We start from the raw sequence: 15,952 nt of genomic DNA, 5'->3' as shown, positions 1-15,952 counted from the left end.
CACTACAGTGAAAGTTTACTGTAAAGAAAAAGTAAAAATAAGGCAGATAAAACCAGTTAGCATGGTGTCATTCTTATACATGACCTGAAACTGCCATTAGGAGTGTCATCCTGGAATAGAAAATAAAGGAAGAGAAATTATTTCTACAAAAGTTATTTCCCGTAAGTTACATTCAAATGCACAAAGGAAAAGGCAGGTGCTGATTAAGAAAGCATGACTTTAAAAAGAAAAAGAAACTGACCCAGAGAATAGGAAACAGGCAAGCTTGAGGGAAAGAAGAAAAAAGTGATGAGCCCTGGAATAAAGAAAAAGAACATTACTGGAAAGGATGAAAAGATAGCATAAGGAAAGATTGGAAGGAAAATCCTAAACTGTGGGAGACTTATTTGTAAGATGGTGGTTTTGCCAAGCTCTAGAAACAGCCTATGTGAGTAAGGCAAGTTTGGAAGAGGGTTATTTCTCCCTGACCTTTTATCTCTACCGAGGATACCTTTCTCTGAGACTCTTATTCCCTTAAACTTTCTTAAATATAGGGAAGTAGAAAACCTTAAATAAAAAGTTCCTAACAAAAAGAGCCCAATATTGGATGCAAGTAACCTCAATCAAAAAGTATTCAGGGCTGAGCCCAAGTGGCTCAGTCAGTTGGGCGGCTGCCTTCAGCTCAGGTCATGATCTCGGGGGTCCTGGGATCAAGCCCTGCATTGGGCTACCTCCTCAGCAGGGAGTCTGCTTCTCCCTCTCCCTCTGCTGCTTGTGCTCTGTCTGTCTCTGTCTCAAATAAATAAAAAAAAATCTTAAAAAAAAAAAAAAAAGTAGTTCAGATTATTACCAAGAAGGGTAGTTGGGCTGTCTAAGGAGAGGCCTCATAGGGTAGTGTTACCTGGGTGAATAGTACAGAGTCTACTCTCTGTCTTACAAGTTAAGAAATCAGATTTGTGAAAACGCTGAGAATGATCTGGTCTCTCAGGGCTAGACTGACATTAACTAAGCTCATTCAGAATGATGCTGAAAACAAGAATACTATGAAGGAGCGTGAACACATGACTCTTCTTGACAGTACATTCTTTGTAAGTAGATAACATGGGGCTCAAATTACAGGAGGAAGTAGCTTCAAAATCTGGATAGAATTGGAACAAGAGAAGTTAATTATGCAATTTGAAGGTTCTAAGGCATTATGATAAAATATTCAGAAAGAAAATTGTCACAATAAAACTCTTTTTGCTTCTAGGTATCAAAATCAAGTCCTTGGGCCACAGTGCACTCTCCCCTAAATAGTGTTTAGATGGAGTAGCCAGTTTGTCCCTGACTCTTCTTTTTTTGTTGCTTTCTACTGCTGGCCTGTCCTCCCTGCTGATTAACATATTTTTTCTTCAATTATAATAAATCAGCAGATGCTTATGCTTTTTTTTTTTTTTAATTTTTTTAAGATGTTATTCACTTATTTGTCAGAGAGAGAGAGCACAAGCAGAGGGAGAAGCAGGCTTCCCACTGAGCAGGGAGCCCGATGCGGGACTCGATCCCGGGACTCCAGGATCATGACCTGAAATGAAGGCAGTCGTTTAACCAACTGAGCCACCCAGGCGCCCCTGATGCTTATGCTTTTTAAAGTAACTGCCCAAATCTCTGTTCCATTTTGTGTTGATTTTTAAGGCTTAACTCCAAAAGGGAAATAAAATTTGTCTTATTTGCAAATTTCTCCTATTCCCTTTCCCTCTCTCCACTGAATCAACATTAAAAAAAAATTCAGTAAGATGAGTGAGTACCATAGCATGTAACAAAAGACATGACCACTATTGCCATAAGACTGAGATAAAACAAACAATGGGAATAAAGTTGTCAAAAGCTACTTTTGCAAAGAATTAGACAACCAGGAATTAATAAAGATTAGAAGAGAGTAAAAAACACTTGGAAAGACAATAAAATACGTATAATTTGATTACTGAAATTCTAATTTTAGAGTTTCTACATTATGAGTTACTTTTACATTGTCAAAAGGGAATGCATTCTGACTTAAGCAAACCTGGGCTAGGTTTGTCCTGCTTCTCCACATTTTTCCTCAAAGACCATTTTAAGTTCTTCTACATTCCATTCCTCCATTCCCTAACCTTGAGCTTACCGTTAAATAGCACATTTTAACTTTAAATAAAGAGCTAATTTGTTTTATCAATAAATGCACTAAAAGATACATACCTGTCCAATTAAAAGACCAGAGACAAAAGCCTTTCCTTGAAGATTTATGTTTGAAAGATACTGGTCAACAGTCTCTTCTACAATGTAGGTTCTTCCCATTATTAGGAACTAATTCACTCTCCTAAATTCCAAGAAAAAAAATATACACCACTTTTAGGTAAAAATATAATTTGCCATGTTTTTGTCATGGGGTTGTACAGAGACAGAAGTGGTAGCATCCTGATACTATCCCATGCCTTACAGAGACTGCTTGTTAAGTAGGGTATTCTTTCCTGAAAAGTTCAAATTTAGCTTCAAAATTCTCAACACAGTACTGCTGGAAATGACTACCAGTCAACTAGAGCTGACATAAAAGATAAAAACCCACTTCCATATCTAAGATAGGGGAGAGAACACTAACACACCTGATTTTTTATTTAATTTGCTACTCCTTAGTTGTATCATCTTTGATAGTCTCTTGCTGAACCTCATTGTGCTCATTTCTAAAAGAGGAAAGAGGACAATTTCTGAGCTGCTCTTAGGAGGTAGAGAGAACCAAATTCACTTACTCAATAAGCATACTATGAAGAATTACTATGTGCTAGAAATTGTGCCAAGTGGGATGGCACAAAGATGAAGAATACTTGACTTATGCCCTTGAGTAACTCATAGTATAATTAGAATTATGGAATTCAATAAGTAGCAATGCAATAATGGACATTTACATAGTTTCGATTTTGTATAAGGCATTATTCTAAGTACTTTATATATGGTAACATCTGTAATATTCACAAAAACTCCAGGAGGTAAGTACTATTATTATAACCCTTGTTTTATAGATTAAGAAACCAAAAGGAAGAAAAGAAATGTAACTTGCCCAAGCAACAAAGCTGGTAAATGGCAAAGGTGGGATTTAAACTCAGGCAGTCTAGCCCTAGAATCCATGCCCTTAAATGCTATGTTCATACTATGGAAACATACTTTGTCTCTCAATTAAACCTTTACAAAGGGTGGTTCCTGTTCTGTGCACTCTCTTACTCTCTCTCCAGTTTGTAAAGGACAGTTGCAGCACTTTGAATAGAAATAACGGTCACTTGAGCTGTGTAAAAACCTTCAATCTTATTTAGTACAACAAAGTCAAAGCAACTGCAGATGAGCTGGGGTGGTATATCTGCCATCAGTAAAGTAAATTGCCAATCACAATGATTTTGCATTACTCTAAAAGTAAAGCCCAAAGAATTGATTCCAGTTTGAAATTGCCTACTGGATGCTGTTTTTTTCAAAGAGCCTGTTCAGTTTTGTCTCAAAATGCATTAAATTTCTTCCCAACTCTTTCCCAACAACTGTGCAAGTAAATTGGGTTTGCACAAGAGTTATTTTTAGACTAAGTCTAGAACTGCCCATCTAAATCATTAATGCTGCTATAAATTTAAAGGCTTTCCACTTTTAATAGTGCCTTAACGTATTAAACTTTCCTCTTCTTCATCATGCTATTCTACTCCTTTTCCTTCTGCCTTAATAATTCTCAGTTATTCCAAGAAAAAGCAGTGACAGTGACTCCAAAATTACATGTAACTTCCCAATCTTATTTTTTCCAAGGTGTCACCCAGTAATCATATTACTTTAATGCTTCTTCAAAACTTTAAAATACAGCCAACCATACCTTACAAAGGACATTACTAAAAACATAGATCTTGCCTAAAACAGTTTAATTTATCCTGAAGTGTTGTGTGACAACATAAGCTATGCAAGTTGTCCAAGCACTGTGACTTGAGACAATTCAATCTCTTTGGATTCTGGTTTCCTAGTTTATAAAATAAAGAATTTGGATCAGGCAATTCTGAAGATCTATCTAGTTTTAGGATTGTGATTCCGAGTACAGAATATCTGCATTTTCCAAATAGTAGATCACTAATAGTGAGCCAAGGGCATAGCACAGTACTACGCATACCACCAACCTTAATTAAAGTGCTTATATAAAATATTTTGGGGCAAAATTAACTTATCCTTAATAATATTCACAAAAGGGCTGCTACTGTGGGAACTGAGGGGGGAATGAATTGGGAATGCTTTATTTTCAATGAAAAAGTTAAGTTCTTTCGGAAGAATAATTAAACATGAAATAATCTACAGATTCAGCATAGAAATCACAGAATTACAATCTGGAAACAAGTAGTTCTATTATGGAGGCAAGGTGATAAGCGGTTTTTAAGAATGTGTTTTAAAACTTTTGCTCTAGGGATGCCTGGGTGGCTCAGTCGGTGAAGCGTCTGCCTTCGGCTCAGGTCATGATCCCGGGCTCCTGGGATCGAGTCCCGCATCGGGCTCCCTGCTCGCGGGGAGCCTGCTTCTCCCTCTGCCTCTGCCTCTCTCTCTCTCTCTCTCTCTCTCATGAATAAATAAATAAAATCTTTAAAAAAAAAAAAACTTTTGCTCTAAAAGTTTTTCCATCTTAAAAACATAAACATATGGTAGCACTTTCTACAATATTACCTTAAAACATAAAAACAAAGGCTACACTCAAAGTCCTCCTGCTTTACTTTAAATCCTCTTCCTGAAAAATGAAGCGGGCTCCTTAAATTCTTGTTGGCTCGTTGTTACCCACCCCGCCACATACACACAAAAGGCATTAAGCACTCCATCTTAAATAAATTTTGTCATAAATGGACTTGAGTGTGGTACCGGAGTGTCTGCCCATATGTTCCCTACACTCGGTCCCTTTCCATCTTCCTTCAGAAGGAGGCTCTCTGAGCCCGAATGCACACACTCAACCCTCACACAGAAGTACTACACCCGTAGGCTGACTCACCTGCACTCAAAATGTGCCCGCCTGACAGATAAATCTGTCGAACTGTCAGTCCTCCTGAGAAGGAGCTTTACGGTGCAAGTATAAGCCTCCAGGGGCCAGATTCCCCTCGGGTCCAAATTTCACAGCCAATGAATTCATCAGAAAGCGACAGACTTCCCACACCTCACTTCCCACTGCAAACCGAGGGTCTCTGGAGTCAGGTGGCGCGGTCTGATGACGCACGCTGCCCCCCTTCCTTCACCGCAGTACCTCAGCCAAAGCGACTGCGGTCGCCACCCCGCCCCCTTCCGGGCGCCATTGAGAGCGTGGCGGTAGCCCGGCGCCTGCCGTCCAGCCCTGCCCGGACCGATGCCCTCTAGTGGCTCAGTGTCTAGAAGCCGCCAAAGAGGACGACCCATGGCATCCCGGAGCTTTGACGGTAAGGTCGCCTTTTCAGGGTGGGACCTAAGTTGACGAATACTCGGTGGCGCCATCTCGCGGACAGCGGTTATGCTGCCGGGGGAGGAGAGCCGGGGGGCGGGGAGAAAAAAAGGAAGCGGAATGGGCGGTGCGCAGTCAGGCTCACGGAAGGGATTGAGGAAAACACTACGTTTCTCACAGGCCCGCGCGGCTTGAGGCGGGTGAACTGGGGAGCCGGAAATCAGACAGGGTCAGGGGCCGCGGCTGAACTCGGATTCCCAGGGTGCCCAGCTTCCGGCGGCTGCGCGCGCACTTCGGGCGCGAGCGCTGTGGCGCGTCTGGTGCCGGCCCTAAGGCAGGACTCTATTTCCCAGGGTCCCGCCGCGGGAGTCTCCGGCGGGCAGGCGCACGCGAGCCACGGAGCGAGGTGGCCGAGGTGGCAGCCCAGGCTTCTGGGTCCTCTTGGTCTTCGCCTTTCTTCTCGGTTTCTGCTCCGCCGGCTGCCGGCCCCGCGACCTCCGGCCCGATCGACATGGCGGCGGTGTTGCAGCAAGTCCTGGAGCGCACGGAGTTGAATAAGCTGCCTAAGTCCGTCCAGAACAAACTCGAAAAGTTCCTTGCTGACCAGCAATCCGAGATCGATGGCCTGAAGGGGCGGCATGAGAAATTTAAGGTGGAGAGTGGTAAGTGGCGACGCTCTTCCCGCCCTTGATTCTGGGCCCGACTCCGTAGCTATGGCTGGTCTTCTCCCCTTGCAATCTCGCTTTCTGCCTACGACTTCACTGGTGGCATCGCTTCCCCGGCTCCTTACACCCCCCTAGGCCTTCTCTTACTTGCTCCCACAGTTTGAAATGGAGCTCTTTTGTTTGTTCTAAACTGAATTTACACTTCGTTCCGTCTTCTTTGTAATTAGTGTGGTCTCACGTAGGGACCACTTAATGTTCGGCGCACAGAAATTGTGAAGATCTGGGCATATTTACTCCGGACTAGCGAGAGTCTGCGACCCCTATCTCTAAGCTTAGAGTACCGTCTCTTTATGTTGCTTTGCTAGTCATTTCCTCTCACTTTTCTGGTCACCTGGATTCAGAGGTCTTTGTCTAATTGACTACTTCGTGCACTTCTCTTTTTTAGTCTTTCGCGCTGGTCAGGTAACGAACTAGACGGTCACATAAATGAGTAGGTGCATAAGACAGCGTTGGAAACACAACGAACGAAAATAAGTTTGATACATCGGAATTCTTTCTAAAAGTTGGAGTTTAAAGACCTGTTTATAGGTACTTACAGTAGACCCTCGAGTAAGAAAGTTACGGATAATAGTAACTTGAATATCCGTGAAGAAAGATTAAGACCGTAGTAATTACCGTTAGTGAAATGCAAACTGTTATTTGTCCTGGTTTACCTGGGGGCGTGGGGGGTACGGTGCTGTTTTTGCTAAATTGATTGAAAATTCTGAATACATTATCACTTCAAAAAATGTAATTATCCAGCAGAATTGGTGTCGAAAAGTAATTCTCTGAATCCCAGCTCTGAAGATACACCGCGTCTGTTCTTTAATATACATATAAATATCGATTGTCTTCTGTGTGCTTGTTACTATGCTGAACAGTATACACTGTCTTTTAACACAACGTTTTAAAACAAAGTAGTTTTTAATCTAATTTTTTTGTACATGGTGTCTGCTTTATACTAAAATGTCTACTGATGTGTGGGGAAAGTACTAAGATAAGTAAGACATGTTGCCTACCTTGAAGAATTTCAGTCTTGTGGAATAGACAGAAGTTGGAAAACCCCCTGTAGGTCTTACTTTCTTTTGTCATTTGTAAGTTGGAAATGTTAAAGTCCTTTCAGTGATCTAATTATCTTTACTCAAATTCTGTTATTTGGAGTGCAGTTCAAATACTATGTCTTAAATATTAAAATCAACATTGTTAAAAATAAGTAGTAGTATTGACAGTGTGTATACATGTGTGTTTGATTTTAATTTTTTTCTCTGCTTCTGAAGAACAACAGTACTTTGAGATAGAGAAGAGGCTGTCCCACAGTCAGGAGAGACTTGTGAATGAAACCCGAGAGTGCCAAAGCTTGAGGCTTGACCTAGAGAAGCTCAGTAAGTATTTTTACATCCTTATTTTATTCTTGTAGTATGGAGATCTTTAGGCACTCTTTTGTATGCTCTCGAAACATTGACTTACTGTTTACGAAAATACTGATTGTCATTGTTTCCATTTATGGTGGTATTTTGAGTTTTCACTTGATGGTAGACTTCATTGAGAGCATAAGGCATAATTAATGGCTAGGAGACCTGGGTTCTAATTCTGACTGCTATTAAAAACTCTTTTGCCATATGTAAATCATAACATATAAAATGGCTAGAACCACCTGTCCATCTGCTTACATAACTGTACAGATCAAATGAGATTTTCGAAAGCATTTTTAAAAGTCATAAAGCACTATGCAACTGAAAACATAATTAAGGAGAGAGAATTATTTTCAATTTGTTGAAGAATAAAGCTTATTAGTTTCATTATTATATTTTAACTGTTATATTTTTTATAAGTATTTATGAATCCCAGGATATTTCCCCTTTAAGACCTGTTTCTTGGGAAAGATGAGTAATTTCCTTTTTTTTTTTTTTTAAGATTTATTTATTTTTAGAAAGTACAAAGGGCGGGGGAGAGGATCTTAAGCGGACTCTGTGCTGAGCGTGGACCCCCACGTGGGGCTTGATCTCATGACCCTGAGATCATGACCTGAGCTAAAACCAAGAGTCAGATGCTTGATAGACTGTTCTACTCAGGTGCCCCACATAATTTCCTTTTTAATAAGTTTACATATATCATTAAGTTCTAGAAGGTACACAAGATCTTAGTTAAAGGCACTGGCATTTCTTGGGAAAATGATGTGTATTCTGTGCTATGCTAATAATAGGAGAGAGCAAATGTCAGAAAAGATCTTTATAGAATGAGGGCATAATATGTTATTAGATATAGCTGGATTTTTAATTTGGGAACACAGGAAGCTAGTAAGAGAATGTTTAACACCTAAGCCTTTTTTTCTTAACCAGGTCTGTGCCTATCAACTATTTAGGTCATAATTTTTTTCTAGCTAATTTTGAAGCACTTAATTTTTAAAATATGTGGCATATATGTACAATGGTATTTATACACATGTAATGAGGGCATAAAATTTAAATTTATCGAGTAGCTAGATCTGGTTCATCATCTGTATATAGTTCTTCCTTGGTATAGTAACTAGGTCTATAGAGCTGAGGTGCTAAAGCATTTCAGGAAAATTACTGTGATTATAGCTTCTTTTATATGATCTGGAAGGGAGAGGAGGAGGAGAAGATGAGGATAAACCTAGACACACATCTAGTATGCCTCTCTGGGGTATATATAGTTAAGTTTGTGTTTTTTTGGTTTATCATTCCAGATCTGTAAGTTTGGAAAACAGTAAGTAATATAATGCAAAATAGAAAATTCAGACTAATTTAACAGGGTTTTCCCCTATAATAAGCCAATTGTTTAAATAGAACTAAAGATTGGAAGTAGTAATAATGTATTTATTTATTAAATTGCTAGCACATAATATAGATGTGTTTTAGTGGAAGAAAGTTTCAGAAAGTATATTCTTCCTAGTTATCTGCATGCTTTTAGAGAAGAAACTATACAAGGAGTTAGACCATTATAAGTGGAGATTGTTGGGATTGATAATTCAGTTTCAAGCATAATTTTGTTTCCTCCATGTTGAAGGCTTTTTTTAGAGTGATGAACAAGCTGAATCATAATTATCCATTGTTGCTATTTACTCTGTATACATGTTATATAGTTTAAATGTTATTTATTTTCTTGATCTTGTTTTTTTTAACTCAAATTTTCTGATTTGTAAATATAATTCATTGTTATGATTGACTTAGAAGAGTCATTGAAAAATGATTAAAGTGACAATTGTATATGCTTTTTCCTATAAATGTTGGTTAGAATGATCACAAATAAGATTTTGGAGACAGGATAGCATATTTAAAAATTTGGTCTTGGGGCACTTGGGTGGCTCAGTCGGTTGGGTGTCCGACTCTTGGTTTCAGCTCAGGTCTTGATCTCAGGGTCTTGAGTTCTATCCCCGTGTTGGGCTCCACACTGGGCGTGATGCCTACTTAAAAAAAGGAGGAGGGGGGCGCCTGGGTGGCTCAGTCGGTTAAGCGTCTGCCTTCAGCTCAGGTCATGATCCCAGGGTCCTGGGATCAAAGCCTGCATTGGTCTCCCAGCTCAGCAGGGAGCCTGCTTCTCCCTCGCCCTCTGCTGCTCCACCTGCGTCCGCGCGCATGCTTGCTCTCTCTCAAAATAAAATCTTTAAAAAAAAAAGAAGAAAAAAAGTTTGGTTTAGAAGTAGAGTAAATTTGGGGTATTCATGAATGTGGAATACTATGTTCTATAAGTCAGCCTTTCTGAGATTCAGTTTCTTCATTTTAAAGCGTATATATGGGTGGCAGATGGATGAAAACTGTCATTGCAGTTTTTAAGTTTATGTGTGTATGTTCATAAAATTCCTTTTATCCAGACAATCAACTGAAGGCGCTAACTGAGAAAAATAAAGAACTTGAAGTTGCTCAGGATCGCAATAGTGCCATTCAGGTACAAGTTATTCCTGTGAATAAAGCTGACTATAAACATGATACTTGAGGAAATATTCTATTTTGTGTTACTTAATGGGAAGGTGAAACATGTTCTATTAGGAGAAACTACTGAAAGAAATGCATATATGTAAATTCCTTAATTGGACCTTTATATGTTTTATTGATTCTTTTACTCATCAGAATATATTGATACTTAATATAAAAGGAAACTTGCTTATAATGCCATAGTTCTTAAGGTTGTAATTTTTTAAAAAAAAGTAAGTAAAGTGCCATAGAACTGTAAGTAGGAGAAATATTCATAGATCCATTTATTTGTCCCCCACTCACCCACTTACCTACCTATCATCCTTCTTTCCTTTTAGAAATTCTGTATTTAATACTTACTGTTACTCAGGCATTATTTCAACTATTGTGCTACAGTTGGGGATATGGGTGAATCCATATCAGAAATCATTTCCTTAGAGTAGTGATAAGAGTAACAGATTGAATATGATCACAGGAATGTTTACCCATTGGTTTAATAAAGTGGTCATAGTCAGTGATTCTCTAACTGGATAGAACTTCAGACTCTTGCCATTGCTTTTTAAAAACTTGTGTTTAGAAAAACAGAACCAAAAAAACTTGTGTTTGATTTGAGTTTAAAAGGTACTTGGTGTATAAAAGGTACTTATAATGGGAAAGTGGTAGACGTAATCCAATAGAAATTTAAAATTCTCTGCGTAAAAAGAACTAAAACACAAATAAAGCACTAATAAGTATTTTTTCAATTAAAATATGACTATTTGGATCCTTAATATAGGAATACTTTCATACTTTAAGAAAAATCATTCAAGGGGGAAATGGGCAAAGGAATTAAAAAAAACAGGAAGCTGCACAAATGGTCAGTGGCAATATGAAATGTTGCTCTACTTCACTTGTGATCAGAAAAATGTAGATAAAACAATAAGGTAATTATTTTTGATCTCCCCATGTTAACATTGATTTCTTTCTCCTTAAGAATGATCTTCAGTTCTGACATGAGTGGCTTGAAATTGGCACTTATGAATCAAAACATTGATTGCCATTGTCTTGCTGCAAAGCAGTTTGAGAAAATATATTAAAGGTTTTAAATAATTCCATTTCTAGGGCTCTTTCTTGAAAAATAATTTGAACCAACCTGTAAATGCAGTGATACCCATCAAAATTGCATTTTATGGCAGCAAAAAATTAGAAGTAAATGTCTTTTCTACAAAGCCATGTTTAAGTAACAAGGGCACTTCCAAGTGATAGTGACGTGGGAAATTTTTTCATAAGCCTATGAAGAATAATTTTTAAAAATGTAAAATATAAATAGTGTTGAGATTACAGGTAATTTTTAAACTTTCTGATGTATTAAGTTATAAGAGAAAGAAAACCAACCATTCTTAAACTACAGCTAATGTTAAAGTGACATTTCTGAGTTGGAACTTGAACACAGTTTTTTAGTTTAAACATATTTTGCTTCTTCTTTATATGATAGAGCCAGTTTACAAGGACAAAAGAAGAATTAGAAGCTGAGAAAAGAGACTTAGTTAGAACCAATGAGAGACTATCTCAGGAACTTGAATATTTAACAGGTATGAAGAAATACTTTAACCTCTAACTCCACTCTCTCCTCTCTCTTCTAACAGTGCTAGGAATTAATCCTCAGTCCATTTCTGTTGCTGGTGTTTGTCATAGCTCAGAATATAGTTCAGTGTAATAGCCTGCTGTTTCTCCCACTCATTTATCTTTAGATCATTATCAAGGTTTTAAAGAAGTGTCTGGACAAGTATACACAAAGGAAAAACATCTAAGCAGTTGTAATTTGGACCAAGGTTTACATGCTAAGATGCTTCAGTGTTCTCTATAATATCAAATTGGAAGCAGTTTAAGTGTTCATTCAGTTGTAGAGGCTGGACTCCTAACACAGACATACTTGCTGGTGTATAACCTGTCCATAAACATTCAATATGTATAGGAACCTGAAAGGAAACGTTATATTTAAAAATATGGACTGAAGGAGTTAGGCAGGAATACAAGCTAAGTAATATAAGTAAGATAGATACATAGTATATAGTATATGATGTAGTTGATATATTAAGGTGAACCTGACTCTTAAGCAGTGTAATGGTATCAGTTTCCCTTTGGTTCCTTTTATAAAATTTTTTAAGATTTTTATTTTTATTAATAGAATTTTCAACTGTTTATGTTGCTTTACAATAATATTCAATTAGGTAACTATACTTCTCCAGTCTCAGTTAAGTTACTTCAGAGTATTTATTGGTGATGTTGATCAGCTAGTGATAGATAAAATTAAAAGAATTTTTTTAATAAGAACTTTGGTGTAAGGAATCTAAAGAAAATTAAGCATGTATTATTCTGGCTGTTTTGAGTAGATTTTTATATGTATTACTGCTTTTTAACTTAACAAATGGCTATTTATGAAATTTTAATAGATCTATAGGTGTATATCAGGAAAATTAATGTGAATTTGTATATTTAGCTTAAGATACTGCATTTAAAAATAAAATAACCAGTATAATTTACATGTTGGGTTGGGTGCACAAATTTGGCTTATCATTTGTGAAAATTAAATTTGTAACTAAGTATGACAAAAACAAATTAAGGGGTTGAGAACTACGTATCTTGCATTAGATGCTTGTATTTCTAGAGATGCATCTTCGATGTTTGGTTCCTCTGAGCATTAACTAGTCATTATTTTTAAATTCTCTTCTGACCTTTCTAGAGGATTTTAAACGTCTAAATGAAAAACTTAAAGAAAGCAATGCCACAAAGGGTGATCTGCAGTTAAAACTGGATGAACTTCAAGCTTCTGACGTTTCTGTTAAAGCAAGTAACAAATAATTTCTAATGCACAAAATACAATTTTTGCTTAAAACGTACTTAAATTTTAAGTATAAGCAAGTGATCAGTAATGTGATTAAAAGCTGTGTTTTTGTTTTTGTTTAATGTCAGGAAAAGAATTAAACATTAAGACAATTTTAATTGAACTATTTGTTTACGTGATATTTAAGTTTCTTATAGTTCTTATCTGACCATCTTTTTCTGTTAAGAATGCATGCAAATACTTCTTTTGTTAAGATTCTGCTTGTGTTCTTTAGCTACAGGCAAAATCTTTTAACTAGCCGTATATTGTCTTTAACTGTAAATGTTATTTTTTTGGATATCTTTAGTATCGAGAAAAACGCTTGGAGCAAGAAAAGGAGTTGTTACATAATCAGAATACATGGCTGAATACAGAGTTAAAAACTAAAACTGATGAACTTCTGGCTCTTGGCAGAGAAAAAGGAAATGAGATTCTAGAGCTTAAATGTAATCTTGAAAACAAAAAAGAGGAGGTAAGTTAGTAAAATTTTATTTTCATTTTGGTTAAAACTTATATTTGTGTACCAGCTTATTACAAATGTATTCCATGGTGAGGGGTGCCTGGGTGGCTCAGTCAGTTAAGCATCTGAGTTCGGCTCAGGTCATGATCTCGAGGTCCTGGGATCGAGCCTCAAGTCAGGCTCTGCGCTGCTCAGAGGGAAGTCTGCTTGTCCCTCTCTCTCTCCCTCTGCCCTTCCCCCAGCTCGTGCTCTCTCTCTCTCTCTCTCAAATAAGTAAATAAAAATCTTAAAAAAAAAAAAATGTACTCCAGGGTGTACCGAAGTAAATATTATAATATTAGAAACGTGGATGGGGCGCCTGGGTGGCTCAGTTGGTTAAGCGACTGCCTTCGGCTCAGGTCATGATCCTGGAGTCCCGGGATCGAGTCCCACATCAGGCTCCCTGCTCAGCAGGGAGTCTGCTTCTCCCTCTGACCCTCCTCCCTCTCATGCTCTCTGTCTCTCATTCTTCTCTCGCAAATAAATAAAATCTTAAAAAAAAAAAAAGAAACGTGGAAGACATAATTCATAAACATTTGACCTAGGAAATGAACCAATTGCATTTAAATAAATACTTTAAGATATTCTTTGATGAATTTTGATACTATGTACTCTCTTTTGATGTATCTTTAAGTTATATTTAAAAGTGGTGGTAAATTTTGTGAGCTAAATCCAAATGTGTTGTTCCGTAAGCTGTTATTTTTCATTTTCTTAAATATACATGTTTTTTTTTTGTTGTTGTTTTTTTAAAGATTTTATTTATTTATTTGACAGAGAGAGACACAGCAAGAGAGGGAACACAAGCAGGGGGAGTGGGAGAAGGAGAAGCAGGCTTCCCGCCGAGCAGGGATCCCAATGCGGGGCTCAATCCCCGGGCCCTGGGATCATGACCCGAGCCGAAGGCAGACGCTCAACGACTGAGCCACCCAGGCGTCCCTTAAATATACATGTTTTATGTGAAACCCTTTTTTGGGTGTAGGGCATTATTTTGCTTTCATTTGGCAGCTAAACTTCATATCAAATTAATGTTAGTTAATACAACCTCCTCTCTCCACCCAACTTTTCTATTTCTAGGTTTCTAGAATGGAAGAACAGATGAATGGCTTGAAAACATCAAATGAAAATCTTCAAAAACATGTAGAAGAGCTGTTGACCAAACTGAAAGAGGTGGAGATTACCACTTTAAAATTTCTCTTTTTCAAAAATATTAAAGCACTTATGAGGCTATTATTTTTTACATGATTTCATGTTTTAAACTGTTTCTGATACCATAAAATGGCCAGAACACTCTCATATGCTGTAGCTAAGCTGAAATAGCTAGATTCAAAAATGGCAATCACATGCTATATCCAAAGTACTGTCTGAAAATGAGTATGGTTAATTTTAATATCATTGAAGTATTACAGTTTAAGATAAAAATATCAGCAGTATTTTAACTTTAAGGTAATTCATCTTTATCCTGAAACTGATGTTAATTTTTATCTCTTTACAAATTGTTTTTTTTTAATCTTAATGTTCGATAAGCATTCTAAATTCAGTTCAAACGAGACTGCTGTAATTGGGTCTTTTTTGTAGGCCAAGGAACAGCAGGCCAGTATGGAAGAGAAATTCCACAATGAATTAAATGCTCACATAAAGCTCTCTAATCTATACAAGGTAAATGCCCAACCACACATTTTAGTGTCCTAATGTTGCATTTTTGGGTGTCCAGTAACTTTTTAAGATTAAATTTTAGAGTGCTGCTGATGACTCAGAGGCAAAGAGCAGTGAACTGACCCGAGCAGTGGATGAACTACACAAACTTTTGAAAGAAGCTGGAGAAGGTAAGATTTTTTAATTATGGGAAGATTATTTTGTTTTTTAGATAAAAGGTATTTTTTTTCTTTACTTTTGTGTAGATTATTGGATTTAGAAGTTAGATTAATCTTATTAGAGACAAAATTTGGTATAGAAGAAAGAATCTTGGAATAAGAAACTCTGAATTATATTTTCAACAGATAAGATATTTGAAAATACAGAAAGCTACTGTTTTTCTGATTTTTTTCATCTTAAATAGTATATACAGTCTGGTTTCTAACAGGAAATTTTTTTTTGATAAGTACATAAGGGTTTATAGTTTGGGTATTCTCTTAATCCATAAATAAGCCTCACTTTTTAGGTTAAAAACTGTATATTTTAAAGTCTGATTTTCATGTATTCTTTTTAAATGCAAGTTTTTGGTTTTGGTTTTTGGGTTTTTTTTTGCTAGTGTAATATAAGTTGTTTATATGATCTTTTCTAGTTATTTTCTGTGTTCTAGACTAAAGATCAGAATAAAACCAAGGAGATACTCAGAGCCACTTTTTTACTTTGAGTTCCCTTATTTTCCCCACGGATGAGACATCAAAAGGAGAAGTAGATTCAGCAGGCCAGGACATTCAGGAATTAAAAGTAGAGCAAGAGCTTTCAGAGGATAACTGGCAACCATAGCCTGTCTAGAATTTAATGTCTGCTGAAGGGAAAAATAATGACTATGCTGTTACATTTTATAAACTCCAAGATTTTAATTGTATGTTT

The 15,952-nt window shown here is 37.1% G+C and overlaps 2 protein-coding genes across 5 annotated transcripts in view; one reads left to right on the top strand and one right to left on the bottom strand.

Moving 5' to 3' along the window:
* The window catches only part of ODR4 (odr-4 GPCR localization factor homolog), a 36,065-nt gene extending 30,907 nt beyond the window's left edge, over positions 1–5,158 (bottom strand). For both annotated transcript variants that reach the window (XM_021682592.2, XM_044916393.1), the window contains exons 1-2: positions 4,979–5,158; positions 2,191–2,311 (exon numbers count right to left, since the gene is read on the bottom strand). In XM_021682592.2, the coding sequence (XP_021538267.1) occupies positions 2,191–2,289 (99 nt within the window). In that variant the 5' untranslated portion in view covers positions 2,290–2,311; positions 4,979–5,158. The remainder of the gene's footprint in view (positions 1–2,190; positions 2,312–4,978) is intronic.
* Positions 5,159–5,778: 620 nt separating this feature from the next.
* TPR (translocated promoter region, nuclear basket protein) overlaps positions 5,779–15,952 on the top strand; it is a 71,420-nt gene continuing 61,246 nt past the window's right edge. For 2 of the 3 annotated variants that reach the window (XM_021682792.1, XM_021682793.1), the window contains exons 1-9: positions 5,854–6,060; positions 7,380–7,484; positions 9,935–10,008; positions 11,509–11,605; positions 12,757–12,860; positions 13,205–13,369; positions 14,471–14,563; positions 14,972–15,052; positions 15,132–15,219. In XM_021682792.1, the coding sequence (XP_021538467.1) occupies positions 5,910–6,060; positions 7,380–7,484; positions 9,935–10,008; positions 11,509–11,605; positions 12,757–12,860; positions 13,205–13,369; positions 14,471–14,563; positions 14,972–15,052; positions 15,132–15,219 (958 nt within the window). In that variant the 5' untranslated portion in view covers positions 5,854–5,909. Of the gene's footprint in view, positions 6,061–7,379; positions 7,485–9,934; positions 10,009–11,508; positions 11,606–12,756; positions 12,861–13,204; positions 13,370–14,470; positions 14,564–14,971; positions 15,053–15,131; positions 15,220–15,952 lie in introns of all 3 variants that reach the window. The other variant, XM_021682794.2, reaches the window with a different exon arrangement.

The sequence above is a fragment of the Neomonachus schauinslandi genome, chromosome 6, assembly GCF_002201575.2.
Source record: "Neomonachus schauinslandi chromosome 6, ASM220157v2, whole genome shotgun sequence".
Taxonomy (NCBI): domain Eukaryota; kingdom Metazoa; phylum Chordata; class Mammalia; order Carnivora; family Phocidae; genus Neomonachus; species Neomonachus schauinslandi.
The sequence above is the reverse complement of the archived record's forward strand: the minus strand, read 5'-3'. Positions and strand labels throughout refer to the sequence as shown.